The sequence below is a fragment of the Nyctereutes procyonoides genome, unplaced genomic scaffold (assembly GCF_905146905.1).
Source record: "Nyctereutes procyonoides isolate TBG_1078 unplaced genomic scaffold, NYPRO_anot_genome, whole genome shotgun sequence".
Classification (NCBI taxonomy): Eukaryota; Metazoa; Chordata; class Mammalia; order Carnivora; family Canidae; genus Nyctereutes; species Nyctereutes procyonoides.
The window spans coordinates 15,683,809-15,707,937 of NW_026575121.1; the positions used below are offsets into that span (position 1 = coordinate 15,683,809).

At 36.4% G+C, this 24,129-nt stretch overlaps 1 protein-coding gene across 1 annotated transcript in view; it reads right to left on the minus strand.

Moving 5' to 3' along the window:
* DIAPH3 (diaphanous related formin 3) overlaps nucleotides 1–24,129 on the minus strand; it is a 489,880-nt gene that overhangs the window by 197,651 nt on the left and 268,100 nt on the right. Inside the window, exon 22 of the mRNA XM_055336191.1 lies at nucleotides 10,080–10,209. Coding sequence (XP_055192166.1) covers nucleotides 10,080–10,209 — 130 coding nt within the window. The remainder of the gene's footprint in view (nucleotides 1–10,079; nucleotides 10,210–24,129) is intronic.

A 24,129-nucleotide genomic window follows, 5' to 3' on the forward strand; every position in this document is an offset into this window, starting at 1 on the left:
GTCAAAACAATCCTTTAAAAATAAACGTCAGATGCAAGTCTTCTACTCGAAACCTTTCTAATGGCATCCCATCTCAGAGTAAAGTCCAAATCTGTATAATGGTGAATCTGTCCTATAGAACCTGCTACTACTTTTCTGACCTTATCTCCTCACCTGCCCTCCCTCCCTCTGTTCCAGTCTCACTTCTATATCCTGGGACTTAAACATTGCTCTTCTCTCTGCCTAGAGTGCTTCTCTCAGACACCCAAATTGCATTGCCTCCTCCCTCACACTTTCTTCACCGTTTTTCACAAAGACCACCTTCTCTATGGGGTGTCCTCTGACCACCTGACCTTAACTGTGAAACAAAACAAAACCAAAACCCTGTCCTGGAACTCCAGAGCTAACCATCCTTCATAATATATATGGGCTTCTTCCTTTGGCATACATTCCATAAAATGTAAACTTCAAGAGGGCAGATACATTTCTTATGCCCTCATGGCTCTATACAGTATCCTAAATTGTGCCTGGACAGAAGAGGCACTCACTGTGGCTCTTAAATGGCTCTTAAAATAATGAATGAATCAATCTTCTTTAAGTCATTGTTTCTGTTTTTTTTTTTCCCTGTCAAAGTCAAGTCTGATCCTTACTAACACAAGTGCCTAGCACATTGTTTGTACAGTGAGAATTTAATAAACTGTTTGGAAAGATTTCTTTCCTTATGGGGTCAAAACATATCCCAAACTATTAATGAACACTAGTACTTTTTTTTCCTTAAAATACATAGTTTGACAGACAGCTGCTGAGAAACTGTCCTAATAGTGATACACATGTTTACTGACAAAAGAGCCTCACTGCTGATCAATTTTAAATCTATACTTGAAGATGACCTCTGCTGAGAGCAGAGGGGAAGATTATTGAGAACATATCTTCTTTAGGTTTTTCTATGAAGGTAAATATCTTTTTCAATGTTTCTATCACGTATCATTTATCTTAAGTGTTAGCTCATATTTCATATTTTCACATGGAAATGGAAAACATTTCCAAGTAACTAATTCCTTAACAATTCCAGGCTGGTAAATTTGTTTTTTTGTTTGTTTGTTTGTTTGTTTGTTTTTTAAATAACATGCAAACAGGGATCTCTGGGTGGCGCAGCGGTTTGGCGCCTGCCTTTGGCCCAGGGCGCGATCCTGGAGACCCGGGATCGAATCCCACGTCGGGCTCCCAGTGCATGGAGCCTGCTTCTCCCTCCGCCTGTGTCTCTGCCTCTCTCTCTCTATCATAAATAAATAAAAAAATTAAAAAAAAAACAACTTAAATAACATGCAAACACTTACAGAAAAAAATCTGCTCCAAATTGTTGAAGAGTTGCTGGACCCTAGCAACTTTTTATATAGCTTTTTAATAGTAGAAGCTCTCTTTCAAAAGAAATCTTATTATCAAAGTTCAAAACAGGAAATAAAAATAGTGACTCAGGCTGAAGGAAAATTGAACTCATTTTCCAAATTTCATTCCCTTTGCTAGTGTGCTCAACTGGTGAAAATGCATTGTGTTGCGCATTTATAATCTGTACAGTTTCCTACATGTATATCAGTCTTTAATTTTTAGAAAGGTAAATACATTTTTCAATAACATAGATCTAAGAAACTGTAAAGCTTGCATAAGTTTCAGGCAAGACACAGTTGGAATCTGTTCAAGTAACTATTGAGAATACATGTTAAAATTATGTAATTATATTATTCACAGAGACTCATGTTTATCTGCATCATTAATGATAGAATAAGCAGATGTGTCAACAAGAAATAATCACTGAAAAGTAACAGCTACACCTATAGCAAATATAGAAAATATTTATATAGTTCTTATAGTATGCTATTCAAGCTTTATAATGATCTACACATATTAACCTATAAACTCACAACAAATTTCTGAATTAAGTTTAGCTATTATCCCTATTTTACAGGTAAGAACATTGAGACCCAGTGGGGACAAGGAACTCATCCAAGGTTTTACTTCTAGCAATGGGCAGAGCTGGGGCTTGATTCCTAATCATCTAAATTGAGAGTTTGTGACTACAACAGCTTCCCCCATAATATAATGCCTCCATGATCTAATTGGGATCACATTTTTATTTTGCCCACTGAAATGATTTATTGGAGTTATTGTAACTGTCACTACTTGTTAGTAAAAATTCCCTAAATTCAGAGGCATATAATGGATTTCAGTTTTGTTTTTTTTTAAGATTTTATTTATTTATTCATGAGAGACAGAGAGAAAGAGAGAGAGGCAGAGACATAGGCAGAGGGAGAAGCAGGCTCCTTACAGGAAGCCTGATGTGGGACTCGATCCCAGGATTCCAGGATCACACCCTGAGCCAAAGGCAGATGCTCAACCACTGAGCCACCCAGGTGTCCCATGGATTTAACTGCTTTAGTATTTGCATGTAATGCATGTAACGATGAAAGAAAAGAGTATTTCATAAGCTCATCAACAATAACCCTTAAACAACCAAACATTTCGCAACATAATGCTAAATACTTTCCATATATATATGTCTATCTGTGTGACTGCACTTCACCATTTCATGACACTCAGATGGTGCTAATTTCCATGCAGTTATGGGAGTGAGAACAAGGATGACTAGAGGGAGTTAATCAGCCTCCCTCTCACCTCCAAATCCATGGCCACAAAGCACGTCAGCACGTGACTTATTTGGAAATAGGATCTTTGCACAAGGAAGCAGTTTAAGATCTCGAAATGAAATCACCCTGGATTTAGGGTGAGCCTTAAATCAAATGACCAGTATCTTTACAAAGAAAGGTGAGAGAGACATGGAGGAGAAGATACCACCAAGGATTGCTAGCAGCTACCAGAAGAAGCTAAGAGAGAGGCATGAGATGCCTCCTCCTTGAGAAGCTTCCAGAAATAACTCATCCTACCAACACTTTGATTTCAGACTTCTGTACTCCTGAATAATTAGAGAACAAATTCCTACATTTCTACTGTTTAAAGGAACCTAGCGTGTGGTAATCGGTTATGGCAGCCCAACGAAACTAACACAACTATTATTTCAAGACTTTGCAAGCTGTGTACAGCCTGGTTTCTGGGGAGCAGTTGGCAGTTTTACCTGCAGCAGCTGAGCCACCCCATGCCTCTTCAACCAGCTGGCTACCTGTCAACCTAGTGAGCAATGACATTCAGCAGATTGCGGTGAGGGAGTTAGTTCCATCCACTGCTTAGGCTTCTTCAGAGTGTACAGATTTGTTATGTGAAGCTATCCTTCAGAAAGCTCTCATTCTGAAATTTTCTTTCATCCACCTTGTTTATAATTTTCCACTTCCTGTTACAAAACTGAGGCGCAGTAAACTTAGATGGCTTTGCAGTCAGCCAGCTAAGAGAACTCTAAGACCTTGGTTGTCACTGTTGATCCTGCCCTATTACTTGATGTCCTGTTACTTGATGTTAGCTAGGGCTCACGGGTGACACTGATAGAATTGTTCCAGTAGCTATTTCAAATCTGCAGCTGGCCCCAAATCTGCAAACACTGTAAACTGTTAGTTTCTTGAAAAGATTAATGCTGTATTGATGCCATTTTCAGTCTGCTAACCTCCAAAAAGATAGAGAGGGGTCTTCCTGATGTGTTTTTCTTCTTCATCATCATCTATCAGCCCCAGCAGCAGCCGATTCAGGAAATGTTCTCAGCTCAGTATCTCAAAAAGCAATCTTTAGCTGGAAGTATAGTTCCTTCACGCCTAGTGTTCTTCAATGTCAGTCTAGAGAATCCTTAATCCTTCTGGGGACTTTGGCAATGGTCTTTCTACATTCCATTACGCTGCTTTTCAAATTAGTTTATATTCGCACAGAGAAACCGTGCAATACAACCTTATGTGCAAGTCTACAATATAAACTTTAATTAATTAAGATTTCATTTATTTATTCATGACACACACACACACACACACACACACACAGACATAGGAAGAGGGAGAAGGAGGCTCTTCAAGGGGAGCCCAATGCAGGACTTGATCCCAGGACCTAAGAATCACGACCTGAGCCAAAGGCAGACGTTTAACCACTGAACCACCCAGGTATCCTGTTTTCACTATTTCTATAAGGACAATGCAAAAAAAGGTACAACCATCCATCCACACCTCCCTTTCAGAAAAGAGTCAAAAGATAATTCAGAGTGTTACTAGCCTTTATTGACTACTTGCTTATAATAAAATTACAACTATTAAAGTAGCAAAAGAGAGGTAGGTGGTAAAGAAATATACAGAGGGATACAGCAAGTAAAAAAAAAAGGCAAAATAGAACAAAAACTTAATATACCAGTATAAACAAACTCATTCCAAAAATAAAATCTAGGAGATACCATAGATCTAACCCTGAAATTAAATGTGAATACTCATGAATATATTTATTTAGATTGCCTCAATATTTCCTTATACATGTACTAATTTATGTTAGGTCTATTCAAAAAAGGAATTGAGGCATACTTATAATTACATAAAGTCATGTGATAATTCATGGTTTGTACAAGAACCTTTGATTTCCCAAACTTGATTACTAGTGAACACCTAACACAGCAGGTCTTTAACTGTTTAAGTGATCTGATCCAGTAAAAAAATCATTCCACATACGTACTCTATTCTACTGTCAAAGACACTCTAAGCAGGGGGGCCCGGATGGCTCAGCTGTTTAGAACCATCTTCAGCCCAGGGCCTGATCCAGGAGTCCCATGTCGGGCTCCCTGCATGGAGCCTGCTTCTCCATCTGCCTATCTCTGTCTGTCTGTCTGTCTCTCTGTCTCTTATAAATAAATAAATAAAATGTTTAGAAGAAAAAAAAAAAAAGAAAGAAAGAAACTCTAAGCAAGAGAAGTGCCTTAGGGTATTCTATTAGCTTGCCAGGGCTGCATCACAAATGTCATGGACTGGGTGGCTTAAACAACAGAAACTTATTTTCTCATAGTTCTGAAGTCTAAGATCAAAGTGTCAGTAGATTTGGTTTCTTCTGAAGTCTCTTTCCTTGGCTTGCAGATGGCCACCTTCTTGCTGTGTCCTCACATTGTCAGTCTGTGTACGTGCAAATCCCTGGTGTCTATCTGTCCAAATTTCCTCTCCTTATAAGGATACAATTCACACTGGATTATGTTCTACCCTAGAGCCTCATTTTACTTAATCGCCTCTTTAAACACCTACCTCCACATTCAATCACAATCTGAGAGACTAAGGATTAAGAATCCACATAGGAAAAGGCTTGGACACAAAGGAGAATTCAGCTTCTACCAGAATATATTTTTGTGTTCTTTCTTGACAATTTAATTAAAGTGATACTCTATGTGGCTGTCTTCTCTAAATTATTTTATTATAAACGCCCCCCACTTTATTCTTTTAAATTATTTCACTATATTGACGAAAATGCACACAAATGAGTATTTTCATAAAACTCTAATATCCTACAACTGACCTGAAATACCAGATGAATTATTTATCTCACAAAATTTTGAGGCCCCAACCTATGACTTCCCTGATATAACGGTTTCAAGTAACATAATGTTATTTATGTTAAGTCTATTGCACAAGTATTTTTATGTATTTACAGTATACACTTAATGTACAAAATGCAATTGAATAATTAATCCTGAATATTGAAAATATATACATCAAACTAATACATTTTAATTGGCATTTTTAGAAGCATATAGTATAAGAAGGTTAATGGGAGCCTTTGAAAATGCTTTTTGCCTGTTACAGCAGTTGAATTTGAATTTTCAAACACTACGCATTTCCAGGTGGCAGCCACCTGGAAATGAAGCGTTCTAAGTGCTCACAGTAGGTGAATAAAAGATAAACATTTGGTATTTAGTAAGCCATTTATCATCAAATGTTGGAAAGTCACAAGGCACTGGAATTGGTGATGTATTTGAGTAGACAAATATTTGGGTCAGATCAAGGAGTTACTAGCTAAAAGCAAACAAATCATCTTAAAAGCAGAGAAGTCAATAAAATGGAGAGGACAAATATCAAATGTAGGATATCAAAGAATGCTCCTGAAAGCCAACCATGTGGAAATGGAAAAAAGTGAAAAACATCAGAAATGGGGAACCATTAAATCCACTCTGACAATACAAGGAAGTCAGCTCTTTCTCTGGCAGCTCTTTCAGTAGTTCCAGGAATAGTCTCTAACCTGGACTCTGAGAGAGGTCTCAGATTTTTTGGAAAACATGAATCTATCTTGAAGGAAAAAGTAGAGCACACCGTAGCTTAGGTAAGGCTCCTCAGAATGGCCAGGAAAAAGCACCAGAGGGAAGGTGACATTTACACTAAGCTGCCTGCTGAAGGAGGCAATGAGGCAACATTCTAGGCTGCAGCCGCCACTTGCCATAGATCTAACTTAGAACTTACCACAGGGCTCTAGGTGACTTGAAGGCTGGAAAGGGACCAGGTGAATGAGAAGAAGGAAATCAAAAGAAAGGGTGCTAAGAAGGATTTTCTCAAGTAAGTAAAATTTGGGGAGGAGAGGTTACAGGAAGGAGAGGAATTAAAAGCCATGCTTTAGGGGTGTAGTATGGTCTCTGGGTTGTGGTGTTGCTGGAGATGGCAAAGACCCTGCTGGGTATGCACATGGGGAGCTTAGCAGGGCAGACTGGGGTGCTGATTTGTAAGTCATTAATGGAATGACGGTATTTAAGCCCTTGGAAACTGAAGAGATCACCTAAGGAGTTAATGGGAGAAAGGAAAAGAAGGGCTCAGGATTAGTCTGATAACACTTGGCAATACTAAGAGACTGAATCGAAGAGGAGGAGGAAGTAAAGGATTATATTATAATAATGCAAGAGGAGCCAGTGAGGACATGCCAGTATGGTCACCTGGGTTGCACCATAATGCAGGAACCAAACCTTGGACCAGCGACAAGACAAGGGCACAGTGTCAGGGGACACTGAGTTATCAAACAAACAACACATGCTTATCAAATGAAGAGATGAGTAACAGACTGGACTTGCATGGCATCCCTAGAATTCAGACTATCTAGGCAAGAAGAGAAATAAATATACAGCAGAGATACGATGACCCTAAAAGAGACAAGGCTGAACAAGGTGACACTTATAAACTTATATTGGTTTTACTTTAATATGCTCCCCCAAATCCCCAGAGTTCTGTCATATTTTCTACTCATTAATAAAATACCATTCCAAGTTAATAATGAGGCAGGTTAATGTGAAATAATCAATAAAACCTTCACAGATTAGAGTCCATTAACTTCAACTGTTTAGACAAGAGAACAATGTATTCAACCCTTAAAAGACCAGGAAAAAAAAAAAGGAAGAAATATTGCAATGGTATATAGAAATACAATAATGACCCAAAATATTTTCACTGAAATACAACAGAAAAGCTGTAAGCCATTATCTCTTAGAAAAGAAACAGCCTTAATGAAGTAGATTTTTGAAAATTGTCATACGGGTAAGCTCATTAGTTGCATTGAAAGATCCCCCTGCTGATCCACGAGGACTTAATGGCCAGGATTTTGTTATGTCTCAAAAACAAAGGTACTTTTTAATTCATGTGATAGCTCACTGAGGAGACTTCAAATACGGAAACTTTTAAATGATGATATATAATATAAAGCCACTGAAATTTTCCAAAGCAAACTCAGACTTATTTCATAGAAAACTATTATACTCATTCCTCTAAAATCTCACTCATTAATAGGATAATATAATCACATGAAGAAATTATACTCAATAACCACTTATACTGTATAAAAAAATCTATATCCATCTATATCTGCTACATCTCAGTGATGGCTTTTCTCTTTCAAATATCTAGTTGACTGCTGCCGGTGAAACACATTCATGTGATCTGCTGACCTATACACATATGCATGCCTCCGCTAAGACAGATGGAAATGAAAAACCTCCAAGGCCCTAGATGCCCCCGATAGAAACATTAAAAAAGAAAACAAACAGAAGTACCTAATTACCAAGTTACAACTCTACAAGCCCTTATTAAAGTTTGTTTTCAAAGGCAAAATAATGAAATACTTATACAGAATTTTAGTACAATCAAGTGAGTCAAAATAGATAAATGATATTCTAAAAACTTAATTTAGAGCAAAACTGCTGGAAAATAAATTCTATACTAAAACATACATCTGAAAAGAAGTATGTTCCAGCTTACTGCTCAGTTTTAGAACCAGGAGGAAACAATGGTGAAGTGGTCAAGGAATGCAAAGTGTCATTATCATAAAATGCTCACATAGATTTAATTCTTCCCAAGGACCTAATGTTGATAAGCTATCACTCCACTCCGCTATCTTTTCTCCAAAAAAAGAGCTTTCTCTATATTTCAAGGTATTAAGAGTAACTTTTTCATCTACTATTCTTTTACTTATCATGCTTACCATTCATCACTTTCAATTCTCTTTTGGCCTGTTTACTTAAATTTTTTCCAAAATTTCCGAAATCTCATTTTAGAGAAGTTACCTTCCCTGAATTAATGAATTAATCACTTAAAAGCTATTTTGAGTATCACTGAGTTGTTTTTAATGCTGCTCCCCTCATGTACTTTTGCCCTACCAATCATTGTTTAAGAAAATAATTTAATTATTTCCCTTTTTAAATTCCATTAAAACACTCACACCCATATATATGGTCACTATATTCTTTTTTTTTTCCAGTTTTTTTTTATTTTTATGCTTGCCATCTTACTTTTTTTTTTAATAAATTAATTTTTATTGGTGTTCAATTTACCAACATACAGAATAACACCCAGTGCTCATCCCGTCAAGTGCCCCCCTCCGTGCCCGTCACCCATTCACCCCCACCCCCCGCCCTCCTCCCCTTCCACCACCCCTAGGTCACTATATTCTTATTCCGAGGACATTCTAAGGTAGGTAGCACAAGGGCGAAGTAACTAATTCCAATATCATTACAACATTAAGCATGCAGGAGCATAGAGTATAAAGCCTATTTTTGGTCTTAAACATTCAGACTAAGTATTTCTAACTACCCACCACCCTCACCTCAGCTGGCTGTATGAGATACATACTTCGAAGAAACATACATCTCAGGAAAAATGTCAAAGACCATCTCATCCAACCACAATGCCACTCTGCAGATAGAGTGCTGCAATCCCCGTCTTACAGAAGAAACAACTTAAAGGGAGTAGAAAATGACAAAGGTGACTTTTTTAAAGAATGAATATTCACTGAAATATGGGGGTGAGGGGAAGCGCTCTTAAGTTGACAAATTCCAATTTTAAGACAATAAACATCACAAAAATACTCTGACATTTCTAATGACCAGTTTTCAACACGATGACAATACAGATAGCTCACCATTTCAAATGAGTTGTCTTCCAAGATGCATGCATGTATGTATGCATGCATATATTCATGTATTCATAAATTGGTTGTTGGAACAAATAAAATTTTTTCCATTGAATCGATATATAAAAATTGGATTCTTCAAGTGGTCAAAAATTGCATTTAAATTATATTCATAACGAGCTATTAATAACAGGTCCTATCCTATCATGATCCTTTAAACCTGATCTAAATCCAGTAGGAACCAGAAGATTAGATATCTGGGCATTATAAAGGGCTGAATGGAATTTCTGGCAGTTTAGGCTCTACTAGGACAAAGGATGCAGTCTCTATCTTTGGTGTGGGTGGAGATAGATTTAGAACTCAGGCTAAGTGGGGACATTGATTACTGGGGCGTGGCCCAGACACAATGATAGCCCCCAAGTGAAGGATACTGAATCAAGAGAGCATCACCATGGCTACGGTGGAAGCAGCTGAGCAGCAGGGGGTGGGGCTGGCAGGTGTTGATAAGGTTTAAACTACACAACAGTATATTTTTATATTTTAAATTCAGGGCCTTGTTATGTAATAAAACAAATTAAATTCAGAGTTCCAATAATGACAACTCATAAAATAAATGTCCTACAACATTCTGCTTTTAGAATGACAGATTCAGTATGAAAACACTGTGGCAAAGTATCAAGTATGTTCAAATAAAAGGCATTATTTTCTGTCTTTATGTACTAACTGAAGACCCAGCACAATAAAATGTTTTCTATAAAAGCACAAACCTTTACTAGCTTTGTCTAAATGTTCCAAATCATCCACAAAATTCAGGATATCAGGATACTTTTCTTCACATACTTCCACCAGAAAATGAAGTAGTGTTGTTTTCTGATCTGCTGATTTCGTGTCCTTTAGCTAGACAAGATGAGAGGGAGAAAAAAACAGTTAAAAATATTTTGATAATATGTCTATTTACATAATGTTAATATTGTATTTTGTAGGTAAGAAGTAAATGAATTGTAAAATTAGTTAATTCTATTTTTGAATCGCAAATGCTTAAATACTTGAAAAGCTACTCTCTAAGTATTGTTGTTTCAAGTCATTAGCATTTGTTGAAAAGAAAGTATAAACTTAATCCAATCTATTATGCAACATTCTATGGGGGAAAATACATGACAAACACTTGAGAAAACAGAAGAACCCGAAAGTCTATATAGTAGTACTTAACCCCAGGCATTTGTTCCTTTTTTTTTTTTTTAATTTGGCACGTATTTATGGAATGCCTAGTAGATGCTGGAGTTGGAGATACAACAACAAAATAAGACACAGGTTTGGTTCCTCAAGAAGTGTTTAGTGGGGGGAGAAATACACATGCACAATAAACATAAACACACACACACACACAGGGACATTTACCCAGGTGTGACCAACAGTATACTAAAACAATCACAAAGCATGCCTCAGAGGACTAGACACCTGGACTGAACACTGGTAGACAGGAAGTTGTATGGGACAGAGAGGAAGGGAAGAAGAAACTTTAGAAGTGCTATACCACAAGCAGATGGAGCAGTATTTGAAAAAGGCCACAGATGAGGAAGAAAACGACACATATGAGGAGGCTGAGTGACTCTGAAAAAGAAGTGTGTGTTGAGGAAGACAATAGAGAGTAGAAAGATAAGTCTGGGAAGACAGGAAAAGACCAGACAACAGGAGGAAAGGTATGCCATGCAGTAGTAGAAAGATTTTGATCCCTAAGAACTGGGGAGTTTTTAAATTGGGTAAGAGATGATGAGACCCACAGTTTAGAAGGCTCCCTCTAGCACAGTGTGGATAAAAGACAAAAAAAAAAAAAAAAAAAAAAAAAAAAGGCAAGGCAAAGAACAGAAGAAGGAAGAGTAACTCACAAACCCCTAACAACAGTCCAGGCAGGGAGAGATAACAGCCTGACCCAGGGCAGAGCCTCGGGGATGGCAACAATGGGACAGAGGGGGCACAGAGACCCAGGTGATGCAATGGATTGAAGTTAACGGAAAGATAGAGAAACAGATGCAGGTGCAGTGCAGTATGCAAAGAGCCTGGTTTCAGTTTTGCACAAGTTGAGGTTGAAGCTTTTAAGGAGCATCCAAGTAAAAATGCCCACAAAGGATGTAGATGGATAAAGGTGTACAAAAGTATCTCTTGATCTTTTTCTTTCATCATTGCTGGCTCAAGAGCATTTTTAGGTATTTTTTTTCCTAAGCATATGCATCTATGAAATTTTAAAATCATAAGTATACCATATATATGTTCACATACTGTATATCTATGCTTTACACATAAAAACAGCCAGATACTTTTGCTTCCCAAGAATGAATTTCCTATCCCCTGGTGGTGGATAAACCGTTGAGCAGCCCTGGCTAGAACTCAGAGGAGTATAATGGTCTAGGCTTGCCATTTTGTGAGCCCTTAAGTGCCCAAAGCTCAAAAGTTGATCAAATGAATCCAAACAGGAGCACAGAATGAAAACATATATATACATGCATGTGTGTGTGTATATATATATATGTATGTATGTTTTTACATATAAATGTCCCTGTGTATATATACTTATATAAATATATATATTTACATGCAAATATATAACCTAGTGATAATCCCAGTTCACAGTTATTTTTTACATGCTAATAAGGACATTTAGAATCTTTCAGTCTGTATTCACATATATTGAGAATGTTAATCTGATTTATTAAGCTACCTTTGGTCCATAATTTCCTTCATACTATCATCTTGAGTGGATAAGGCCAGAGTAAAAGTAGCAAACTTTCATAAATTTAATAATTTTATCTTGTACGACCAAGACAACATAAAAGCTGTCTTTGGCTTTGTTTTTATTTATTTTTTCAAGTACCCTAGTAGTGAACTCTCTCTTCTATCCCTCCATCCCCGTGACAGCAATGACCATGTGGGGAATAGCATCGCTTCTATGGACTCTCAGCTCCCGACTCCCACTGGTTACATCCCCTCTTCACAATGCTCCTTTCTTGTGAAACTAGACATGCAGCCCATATGGAATGTTGATCAGCACAAGCATCATCTACCTCTATAATCTGTAAAGACTGGAAAAAGCTTTCCAGTGCTAGATACGACATATCTAAATAGCCAGCAACTGCTAGGATTAATATATCAAGAAAACTCTCTGATCTAACAACAACCAGCTGGATCAATCTTGATCTTTATTCATGAGCAATAAAAATTCAGATTTAGAATTCTGGAGTTTAAGATAGTTTATAGCATCCACCAGTTTAGTAAATGTTAAGTATACAAGTCAAACAAAGATTCAAGTTATTCAAAGACCATTACAGAGCTAGACGGCAATTCACAGAGGAGGGTTCTCTGCTGGCTGTATTACTGAAAACATCAACTGGTTAGCAAGGAGAGAATCGGCAACAGCCTAATATTAAAAAGAATATCTACTGAATAGTAAATGGAAGCAACATTCTCCCATCCTTTCAGAATCTGTATTCAACAACTGTAAGACAAAAGAAAAATCAAATTTCCAAATAAATTTGAAAGTAGGACTAATAAATGAGGAGTTTAGATAAAAAAAACAAAGATGGCAACCAACTGTCGATAACATCTGGTGTCTCATGTATAAATTGCTTTGTTGCTTTAAATTCCAGGGTGGAGAATCTTCATTCAGATCCTAACATTTTCAGGACAAAGTGCACAAAGGTATTCTTCTTCCCCCAATGATTCTATTCCTTCCCTCCTTTCCCCAAAATGCTTTATAAAAAAGAATGAAGACCATCTTCTAAAAGCATGAATGCACAAGAAGATATTTATCAACATCTTTATCTATTTGCTTAATTTTTTTTGACTTTTGATAAACAAAAAGGTGCATTCTATTTCCACTAATTACTCATATCCTACATAATCAGCATCTGAGCTAGCAGAATAAGGAAAGCTTGGGGGATGGTGCTAATTTTGTTGAAGAGAAAGAATAGTTCACTTGAGCACACTTCGTAACGCTAACTCTTGGAAAGAAAATGAAGCTAAAATATTTGCTTTAAAAATTCGGTTAGGTTTAAAAAATCTGCTTTATTTAAATTTTAAGAGACATTGCTTGACAGGCTTCCTTTTGTTTTATTGCCAAGAGATGTATCTTGCTGATGAGTAATCATGGCTGTTAAGGAGAATTTCTTATTTGTATATTGTTTCTTTAAGGTACATATAATGCAGTATGAATGTCAAATAAACAAAAAGATGGATGGAGTTTCTTCAACTGCTCTGTTCATTCCAGACAAATAATGTTAAAAGAAGATCCTGTAATAAATCATGGCCTACTTGTCACTCTGGAGTAGAATTCCTTTGTAGCTACAATGCAATGTTTTGAAATATTTTTAAGCCATTCAGCACAAATTTGGATGACATTTAAGAATATTCCATTGTTTTAATCACAAGGCAAATTCCTAAAATAAAAGCTGAGTATCTTTTTGGTGATCCTCAGAATCCAAAGGCCCCTTATTCTTTGACTAATGACACTTAAGCCATAGAGTACTGCCAAATTATTAACTTTGGTCCCATTACCGTGTTTCTATTATCTAAGTATGTATCAAAACAGCACAGACTCTCTAGCTGTTGACATTGTTGAACATCATAAAATGACAAAATTATGAGAATCTAGAAGACCCATTAATATTGGTAATGATCAATGTTAACTGATTTTTAATTATAAATAATTATTATTAATATTATTGCCATTAACACTAATATCACTGATACTATTATAGCCGCAACTCCTTTTTTTTTTTAAAGATTGTATTTATTTATTCATGAGAAACACAGAGAGAGGCAGAGACACAGGCAGAGGGAGAAGCAGGCTCCATGTAGGGACCCCGATGTGGGACTCGATCCCGGGTTTCCAGGATCACGCCCTCGGCGGAAGGCGGCGCTAAACCGCTGGGCCACGGGGGCTGCCCGATAGCCACAACTCTTATATGGCACTTATCCTGACACCAGAACTAGCCAAAGAAATATTTAGTGCTTAAAACACATAATATCTTTATGATGAACTAGTATTATACCCATAACTAAGGAGGAGAAAAAAGTTTGGAGAGAGATCATGTAACATACCCCAGATAACATAGCTTCTATCTGGTAAAACCAAGGTTTGAACCCATGTCTGTGTAAATCCAAAGTTGGTAACCACTACAAAACAGTCTCTCTACAAAAATCTTGAGATTATCATGTGTCAAATAAACAACTTTCTCAAAACCACAGTGGACAAAAATAATAGTAAGCAACAAAAGAACAACGACATTTAAAATACTGAAGTCCTGTAACCTGTTAATTCTAGCCTGGAAAGCCTCTAAAAACCAGACACCTTCTACCCTGAGTCATTCTCTAGTTCTGAGAGCATGACATTCTTTCTAGAGTTATATCTATAAATTTAATAAAATGCCACCTGAATCTTATCACTCAAACAACAAGTCTTTCAACATTGCTGATAGATTAGTGCTGACAAAACATTATAGGAATATGGTTAGATGAAAAGATGGCTGTAAAGTTTAACCTTTAACAGCCTTGAACAAGTATATCCTCTAACAAGTATATCATACTCCATTTTAAATCCTGTGCAGAATAAAGTGATTTGCGTACTTATGAAATAGTATCTCTAAATTTAGATTAAAGGTATTCACACAGAAGTAGATGCGTTAACACATACGGACATAGAATATAACACATTTTCTTGGACAGGAAGCTCAATGCACCAGTAAAAACCCACTAGTGTAAATCACAACTATACAATGAATAATGTTTCTTGATATGTGTAACCACATTAACAAAATAACCAGCATGTTGGTTAAACTTTTGAAGGAGATTAGTTATCTCTACAATGGAAATAAAATCTTAATTTAAATAAGATGCTTAATGTCATCTATGTCATTGCTGTAACTATTAATACCATAAACTTTCAAAATGATTTTTAATATAGGTAGAGATCAATTGATAATAGATTTAAAAAAAAGAACATTAGACAAATAATTTGTGATATTCATTAGTAAACATAATTTATATTGTGTAATTTTCATTTTAAAATGATGAGTTCAAACATTAAATAAGGAAGAAAATGCTTTATATAATGTGGATTCCTATAATTATAAGCTGAATTCTTTCATATTCCCCCTCAACTTTCCCTGAATTATGTTTTTAATTTATTTCTCTTGGATTTTGGTGCACAGAAACTGCAATGTTGCAGCATTTCTGTGCAGTAGTAAAACTCTTAGCTTATTACATTATCTACTGTATTGTTCAATGTTCTGTTTACACAGCCTTCTCATTCCACAGGACATACAAAACAGTTCAGTGTTCTTCAGTTAATATAACTGGGTCAAATATATTAATTTTAAAGTAAAAGTTTTACCTTTATTTTTTAAACACTGGATTTTATTTTTTTTAAAGCAGCTCCAGCTTTACAGAAAAAACATAAGCAGAAAATAACAGAGTTCCCATATACCTTTTCCTCCAGCAAAATTCCCCTGTTAGTATGTTGTACATCCCAAATGATGTGCTGATATTGATACATCAACTTGAGATCCACTGTTTACATTGGGGTTCACTCTGCCTTCTACAGTTGTATATAAAAAATGCATAATATCATGTATCTACCATTACCCTGTCATGCAGAATACGTCCTCCCTCCCCCCCTAAATTTCCTGCACTCAATCTATTCATCTCTTTCTTCTTGCCTTCCTAACACAGCTTACTATCTAATTTTCTCTTTTCCAAAAAGCCACATATGTATGGCTTCCAGTATGTAGGCTTTTCAAACTGACTTCTTTTACTTAATATGCATTTAAGTAATGCATATTACTTCCTCCAAGTCTTTTCTAGGCTTGGGAGATCATTTATTATTGAATAATATTCTATTGTATGGAGGTATCACAGTTTACTCATTCACCTACCGAAGGACATCCTGGTTGTTTCCATAGTTTGGCAATTACAAATAAAGCTGCTATAAATATTTTTGTTCAGGTTTTCTTTAGAAGATTTTACTTATCCATTCATAGAGACACAGAGAGAGAGGCAGAGACACAGGCAGAAGGAGAAGCAGGCTCCATGCAGGGAGACTAACATGGGACTGGATCCTGGGTCTCCAGGATCACACCCTGGGCTGCAGGCGGCGCTAAACCGCTGCACCACCAGGGCTGCCCTTTTGTGCAGGTTTTCAACTTCTTTGAGTAAGTTTAAGAGTGTGATCACTGAATCCTCTGTTAAATATATGTTTAACATGAGGCACCTGGGTAGTGAAGTCAGTTAAGTATCCGATTCTTGGTTTCAGCTCAGGTAGTGATCACAGAGTCATTAAGTCGAGCCCTGTGTCAGGGTATGGAGTCTACTTGAGACTCTCTCTCCCCCTGCGCCTCCTGCTCGTGCTCTCTAAAATAAATATTTAAAAAAAAAAAAAAAAAACAAAAACCTGTGTCTAACTTGACAGCTGCCTAACAATTTTCCAATGTAGAATGTACCATTTTGCGTTCTCTTCAGTAATGAATGACAGTTCCTATTGTACCACATCTTTGCCAGGATTTGGTCTTACCAGTGTTTCAGATTTTGGCCCTTCTCTTAGGTGTGTAGTGCTGTCACATTATTTTAGCTTGCAATTCTCTACTGACATATGATGTTGGTTATCTGTTCATATATTTACTGCCATTTGTAAATCTTCTTTGGTGATGTGTCTGGTTAAGTCTTTTGACCACTTCTTGTTGAGTTTTAAGAATTACCTGTATATTTTGGATACAAGTCCTTTATCAGTTAGGTATTAGCAAAGATTTTCTCCGAGTCTGTGGTTTGTCTTCTATCTTAAAAGTGGTTTTTGCAGAGCAGAGATTTTTAATTTTAATGAAATCCAACCTGGCAATATTTTTCTTTCAAGGTTCATGCTTTTGGTATCCTATCTAAAAAGTCACTGCCAAACCCAAAGTCACCTATATTTTCTCTTCTCTTTTAGAAGTTGTAGAGTTTTGCATTTTTACATTTAAGCCTCTATTTTGAGTGAATTCTTAGGAAAGGCGTGAGGTCTATATGTACACACATTTTCTCTTGCATGTTTATGTGCAATTGTTCCAGTACCATTTCTTCAAGAGAGTATTATTCCTCCACTGAATTGCCTTTATTTCTTTGTTAAAGATTTGACAATGTGGAGCTTTTTCTGAGCACTCTATTTTGTTCCATTGATCTATGTTTTAAATCAATACAACAATGTTTTGACTACTGTAGTCTCCAAGTCCAGTAGTATTAGTCCTCCAACTCTGTTCTTCAGTGTTGGGTTGGCTATTATGGATCTTTTACATATCCATATAACCTTTAGAATCAGCTCAACAATATTCACAAAATAATTTACTGGGATTATGATTTGGATTACATTGAATCTACATATTAAGTTGGAAGAAGAGACATCTTAATATCGAATATTCTTTTCCCTTAAAATGGATATCTATTTCCTTATTAGATGTTTATTGATTTCTTTCATCAAAGTTCTATAGTCTTTCTCTTATGAATCTTGTATGTATTTTAGTGTTACTCTTTTGTGTACTAACATAAGTGATACTGTTTTTACTTTCAAGTTCCAATTGTTCAAAACTGGTATTTGGAAAGTAATTAAATTTTTTATGTCTATGGCATATCCTGAAACTTTGCTATAATCACTTATTAGTTCCAGGAAGTATTTTACTTTTTTTTTCTTTTTGGTCAATTTGGGGTGATTTCTATATAGGCAATCATTTTACTTATGAACAAAGACACTTGTATTTATTCCTTCTCAATCTAAATACCTTTTGTTCAATTTTCTTGTATTACTGTATTAGCTAAGACTTCCAATACAACGTTGAATAAGAATGGTGAGCAGGGATAGCCTTTCCTTGTTCCCAAAGACGTAAACATTCAGTTTCTTACATTAGGTATAATGGGAACTGTAGTTTTTATAGATATTCTTATAAATTTGAGGAAGTCCCCCCTATATTTCTAGTTTAAGTGTTTCACATGAATGGAAGTTGGCTTTTATCAAATGCATTTTCTACATATACTGATATGATCAAATGGTTTTTCTTCTTTAGCCTGTGGGTGTAATGAATTCTGTTAATTGATTTTCAAATGTTTAACTAGCCTCTTGTACCTGTCCCACTTGGCTGTGGCATGTAATTTTTTTTATACATCATTAGTTTTGGCTTATAACCTTTTGCTAAGAATTTTTGAATCTATGTTTATGAGAGATATTAACCAATAATTGCCTTTCTTGTAATGTCTTTGCCTTGGGTGTGCACCCATTTTTATCATCGTACTCCCTCACATCTGCCATCTAAGAACAAATGTTCACAAATGCCACTGTCTAACTATAACTATAGATATAATAATGGCACACGTTTTGCCTCTATCCCAAAAACGTAAGTACAATGCAGATCCTTGACAAAGAAGAGGTAAACAATAAGTTCCTAGAGTATCAGGAATGGAGCATATTATTCAACTTTTGATTTTTCATTTTTAAAATGTATAAAAATAGGAGACTGAACTAAAACAGAGATGGTTGGTAAGATTCATCTTGGGTGCTACCTCTAATACCTCTAATGGATAGTAGCTGTCTACAAGTACAGTGTTAAGGACAATGCTGAGGCTCTGTGTTTGGGATAAAGGAATTTTGATGGATAAGCTTTGCTCTTCATGAGAATGGTGAGATGACAGTAAACAGTGTATTTGCTGTTTATGAGCAAAGCCACTCTAATCCTAGTAAAAGAATAATTCCAAGTTACAATGCTTAATAGCAACTGAAAAAAAATGTAAAATTTATCAAAAACATTACTTAGTAAAATTAAGTATTTATTGAAAAATGCTACAGATTAATTGTGTTAATGAATGAATCAAAGGGGTTAAGAATCCTAAATAGTTTCACATTACTTTGGAAGTAAATATTTCAATGACTTAATTCACTAGATGTAAAATAAGAATGGCATTTGTTATCTGCAAGTCTTTGGCCAAAAACTGCTTTACTTTCAAAGGGTGCCAAAATTCACTGGCGTGATTTTGCCAATCTGATAAAGAATAAAAACCTCTCTAAAATCCTTCTAAAACACAATGCAGATGGAACAATGGATTTGTTTGGCAGAGGTCTTTCTTTAAAATAACTTCATAGAGCGAGGGAAAAGGTGATATATCAGAAGTAAAATTTCACAAAAGCTTCACAGTATTACCCTGTATGACAATAACAGGTGACAGGCAGAGGTATTTGTCTCCTGCTTTTTATAATGAGTGAAATTCTACCTATACAAGATAGAGCCCTGCGAAATAACTCAGGACATTGGCCATCAACTTATTTCAGTTCCGCTGGGTGCCTGAGATTCACACTCCACTCACTCCTTTCCTTCACTTTCAGAATAGTGCTCAGCTTGGCATGGAAAAAAAAAAAAAAGGCAGTTTTTTTTTAAATATTTTCACCACTCATCCTTAAGTGACATGGAGCTGGTTCTTTTTTTTGTTCCTATGTTGGTTGGGTTTTGCTTTTGTATGTTTGCTTGTTGGCTGGTTCCACACCACCAATCAGGGATTTTCCATTCTGGGATATGAAGTAGGGTAGAAAACAGTGATTCTCAGTTCGGTTTGTGCACTAAAATTACCTCGGGGACCTTTAAAAAGCCACTAAACATCCATATCCATATATGCTGAAGTAATTGATTCAATGTGGAGCTGACACATCAGTATTTCTTAAAGGTACTGTAGAAATTGAGAATCAACGTACTACCAGAAGAGCTTTTCATAATTTCAAGAAATCACTCACTGGAGTTGGTGGGGGCATTATACAAAAAAAGGAAATTAAACAGTTTTGCTTTGGGGAGTTTTTTCCTTAAAAAATCTTCTCCAGGGGAACTTGGGTGGCTTAGTCAGTAAAGCGGCCAGCTCTTGATTTCGACTCAGGTCATGATCTCAGAACTGGGACATGGGACAGAACTCCAGTTGTGCTCCATGTTCAGTGGGGAGCCTGCTTCAGGACCCTCTCTCCCTCTGCTTCTCCCCTCACTTGCTCAAGCCCCCTTTCTCTCACAAATAAGTAAATCTTTAAAAAATAAAGAAAGAATAAATATAAAAATCTTCTCCATCACAGCTTTGGTCAGCTTTATTCTACTTTTGGTTAGGCTGCACTTGTAAAGAGAATATATAGGAGATCAGACAGAAATTTCATGCACCTAAATGAACAGAAAAAAAATCAAAATCAAGCAAAAACAAATCTTGCCTCCAACCGCCTACCCTTTTAATACCCAACTTCTAAGCCCTCCACACTCCCATTACTACATATCTTTGGATGACTTCATCTTTGAGAAGAACTCACTGTGTGGTCGACCACCACGGAGAACAGAAAAGTCTCCTACAAAATGATAATACTGATACACTTATAATGGAATCAATAATTACTTGTTTCTGCAATTTTCCCCCAAAACAGCATAAACACTGACAAAATTCTTGCAATCCGTAAACTCTTCCAAAATCTCTATCTACTCTCCAGATATAGTTTATTTAATTACTTAGAACAAAGACCTACATTTTACAGCTATATCATGCAGTTGTATTGATCAGGATAATTTGCAATTCAAAATTACCTATCATTAAGCATTAAGAAATATTAAACATATGTTATAGCCATAGTGTAGGGATTAATAACATCTGCTTTTTAAACTCACAAGTTAAAATCCTTTCATATACTTTAATATGGTGTTTAACTTTGATGATGGGAGTCAACTCACTCTTCTGCTGGACTACTGATCTACTTGAAGAAAAAAGATCTTTGCCCTACCAACAGGTTCTCTAAGAAAATTAACTTCAACACAACCACATATGCATTTTTTCTAGGTGTGCATTTTGGTCAGGCAATCACTTACCATTTACTGCCTGAATTTCTAAGGAAATGGATTTGCATTTAATCAATAGCAGGTCCTGAAAAAAGAGAATATAATCTCCAACTGCATATTATCCAATTATTATTTAAAGTCTAGCAATATCTTTGGAGGACTTCATGAATGATAAGAAGTCCATCCACTCTTTTATATATTCTAAGGTTTATACTTTTAAATGGTCAAGCCATAAGAAAGCAAGGTACTTACACCATTTTACTTAAACTAGGAATAGCATTATGTACCTGAAAAGTGCATCTGTATTTTACCCTGAGGGTTCTCTTGGAGTGTCAGGCCCTAAGAGGCTCTGTTCATATTTGTAGGATAAGAAAAGAGGGAGGGGCAGGGGAGATAGCTCTAAAAGAAAGATTCTAATGTAACTGATGTTTTCACTTACTGTATTAAAGACCATAGCTCAACATCTTATTTTTCTCTTATAACAATACATTTTCTTATACAGTTCAGCTTTGGCTAATAAGAGAAATCTCATCTTTAGCTCATGAAAAGTTTCATTACCGTGTTTGCACTTCACTAAGCCTCAAACCTAAATGCCTACTTCAATTTTTTATTTTTTTAATATTTTATTCATCTATTCATGAGAGACACAGAGAGAGGGAGGGAGGCAGAGACACAGGCAGAGGGAGAAGAAGGCTCCATGCAGGGAGCCCGATGTGGGGCTCGATCCTGGGTCTCCAGGATCAGGCCCTGGACTAAAGGCAGTGCTAAACCGCTGAGCCACCTGGGCTGCCCCAATTTTTTATATCTTAATAGATTCTTACTCATGTTTATCTTATGTCCCATATTTTACTTTTATATTTATCATAGACCAAATCAAATCTTTAGGGAAAAAAGAGAACACAAACCTTTTCCCTCTGAACTCAGTTACTGCATTTAGCTACCTCAATTATAAATGTATACAAAGATGTAGTATAGCCCCTAAAATTAATAATGTATGCATATTTCATGATTCACATAACTATTTTTAAACGATGCAAAATTAACAATACAAATTTTCATATACTTTTTGTACCAGACCTAAATTTATAAGGGGTATTTAAAAGTAAAGATTTTGAATATAGAATATTAGATGACATATAATTATCCAGCATGTTTTACCAGATTAAAATATTATCCTGTCTTTCTACTGTCAAATAAATATGGAATTCCTTTTATGGGGGCTTATCATCAAACCAAATGCTTTATACTCAGTGTGAAAATTCAATCACAATTGTCAAAGATCAAGCTGCTACTTCAGATAACAAACATGATGAGATATCATCTTGTTCAATATATGCTTTCAACTTGACATGTAGGCTAATAAAAAACAAAAAGTTGTAGTATTTATTTTGTTTCTTGCACAACAGAAGACTTCTAATAGGGATGATCAAAATATCTGGTATCATTGCCTGAAAATACAGTCGACTCTTATCTGGAGACAGACTGGTCTAAAGATTAACTAAAGTAATAGCAGCATCATTACCTTTGTGACTTACTGTGCATCAGCCACCGTCCATCAGTATGAGAGGATGCCTACTTTCAACTGCATAATTAAGAGGCACAACTTTGTGTCCATTTTGTCTGTTGCATTGCCATTCACACAATAGCGATTTACTGAGTATCTACTATGCATCCGGCACTGTATCAGGCTATTCAACCTCATGGATCAGACCTAATCTCTTGTCACAGCTCCTCTGCAAGGAAGGCATGAGGGAGGGCATATGGTCAACTCTCTGTGAGCTGACTGGAGTTCTGAGATGCAAGCTCTAAAGAGGAATAAACACTTAATACTAAGAAACAAACTCCAGTTGATTTGCAGATGTAAACTTCTCCCTGACTTCGCTCTTCATCTTGTTTTTCTTCCTTTGCTTCCCTGTTCAGGGAAAGCCTGATTTTGGCAGTTGTACTTGCCTCCTTGCCCTTCCACCTCCTCGTTCATTATGACTATATTCTGACAGTTCCCTAGATGTTCCTCAAATGTATACACCACTCCCCTTCGCCCCCTCTCCCATCCTATCCCAAACCCTTTCACTGCTACCCTAATTGCATTTCCATCATCTCAAGTACATAATAGACACACACTGTTCTGTAATATTTGCTAAATAATGAAGGCAGCTTCCATCAGATTCCCTTTAAGACACTTAGGTAAACCAGGGGTAGGAAACACTAAAAACAGCGTGAAATCAATCCTTTTGGAGCAACCACTTCAAACATGTCAGCAACAAGGAGTTATCTTTGATGCCTCCCTCTTTTCTCTCATTCCCCCCTCATTATTTCCCCATCTATGTTCTCAGCTTGAGTTCCTGGGTTACTCACTACACATTAGCCAGTCACCAAGTCTCTCCCAAGCATAACCTTCTCACCCAGCGCTATCCAGAATATTCTACAGTTTTGGAAATGTCCTATATTTACACTGCCAACACATATGGACACTTAGTCACTTGAAATGTGGCAAGGGTGACCAAAGTATTTCCGAATTTTATTTAAATTTTAATTAATTTAAATGTAAACAGCCACACATGGCTAATGGTAACGGTACTGGACAGTGCAGCTTACTCCTTTCCATACTGCTATTAGAATTACATTGCTATGAGACTGCTCTTGAAATAAAGGACTGACTAAATCTTCACCATAAGGCATGCCACTGGAGATGCTTTTCAATCTAGACCAATTTTCTATTCCATTTCCATTTTCTCCACTCCTCTCCCGTCTAGGCTTCTGATCACTTGGTGTACTCATGTATGCCACTATATGTTCCTTTATGCAAACTGATGACTATAGCCTAGAATGGCTTTGCCTCTCAGGAACATCCACTCATACTTGCAGATCCAGCTCTAAATTCCTATTCCTCTTCTCAATGCTTAACATTCTTCCGGTAACTGAGTTAGCCTTTCTCTCTCAACTCTGTTGCCATAACTTTTTG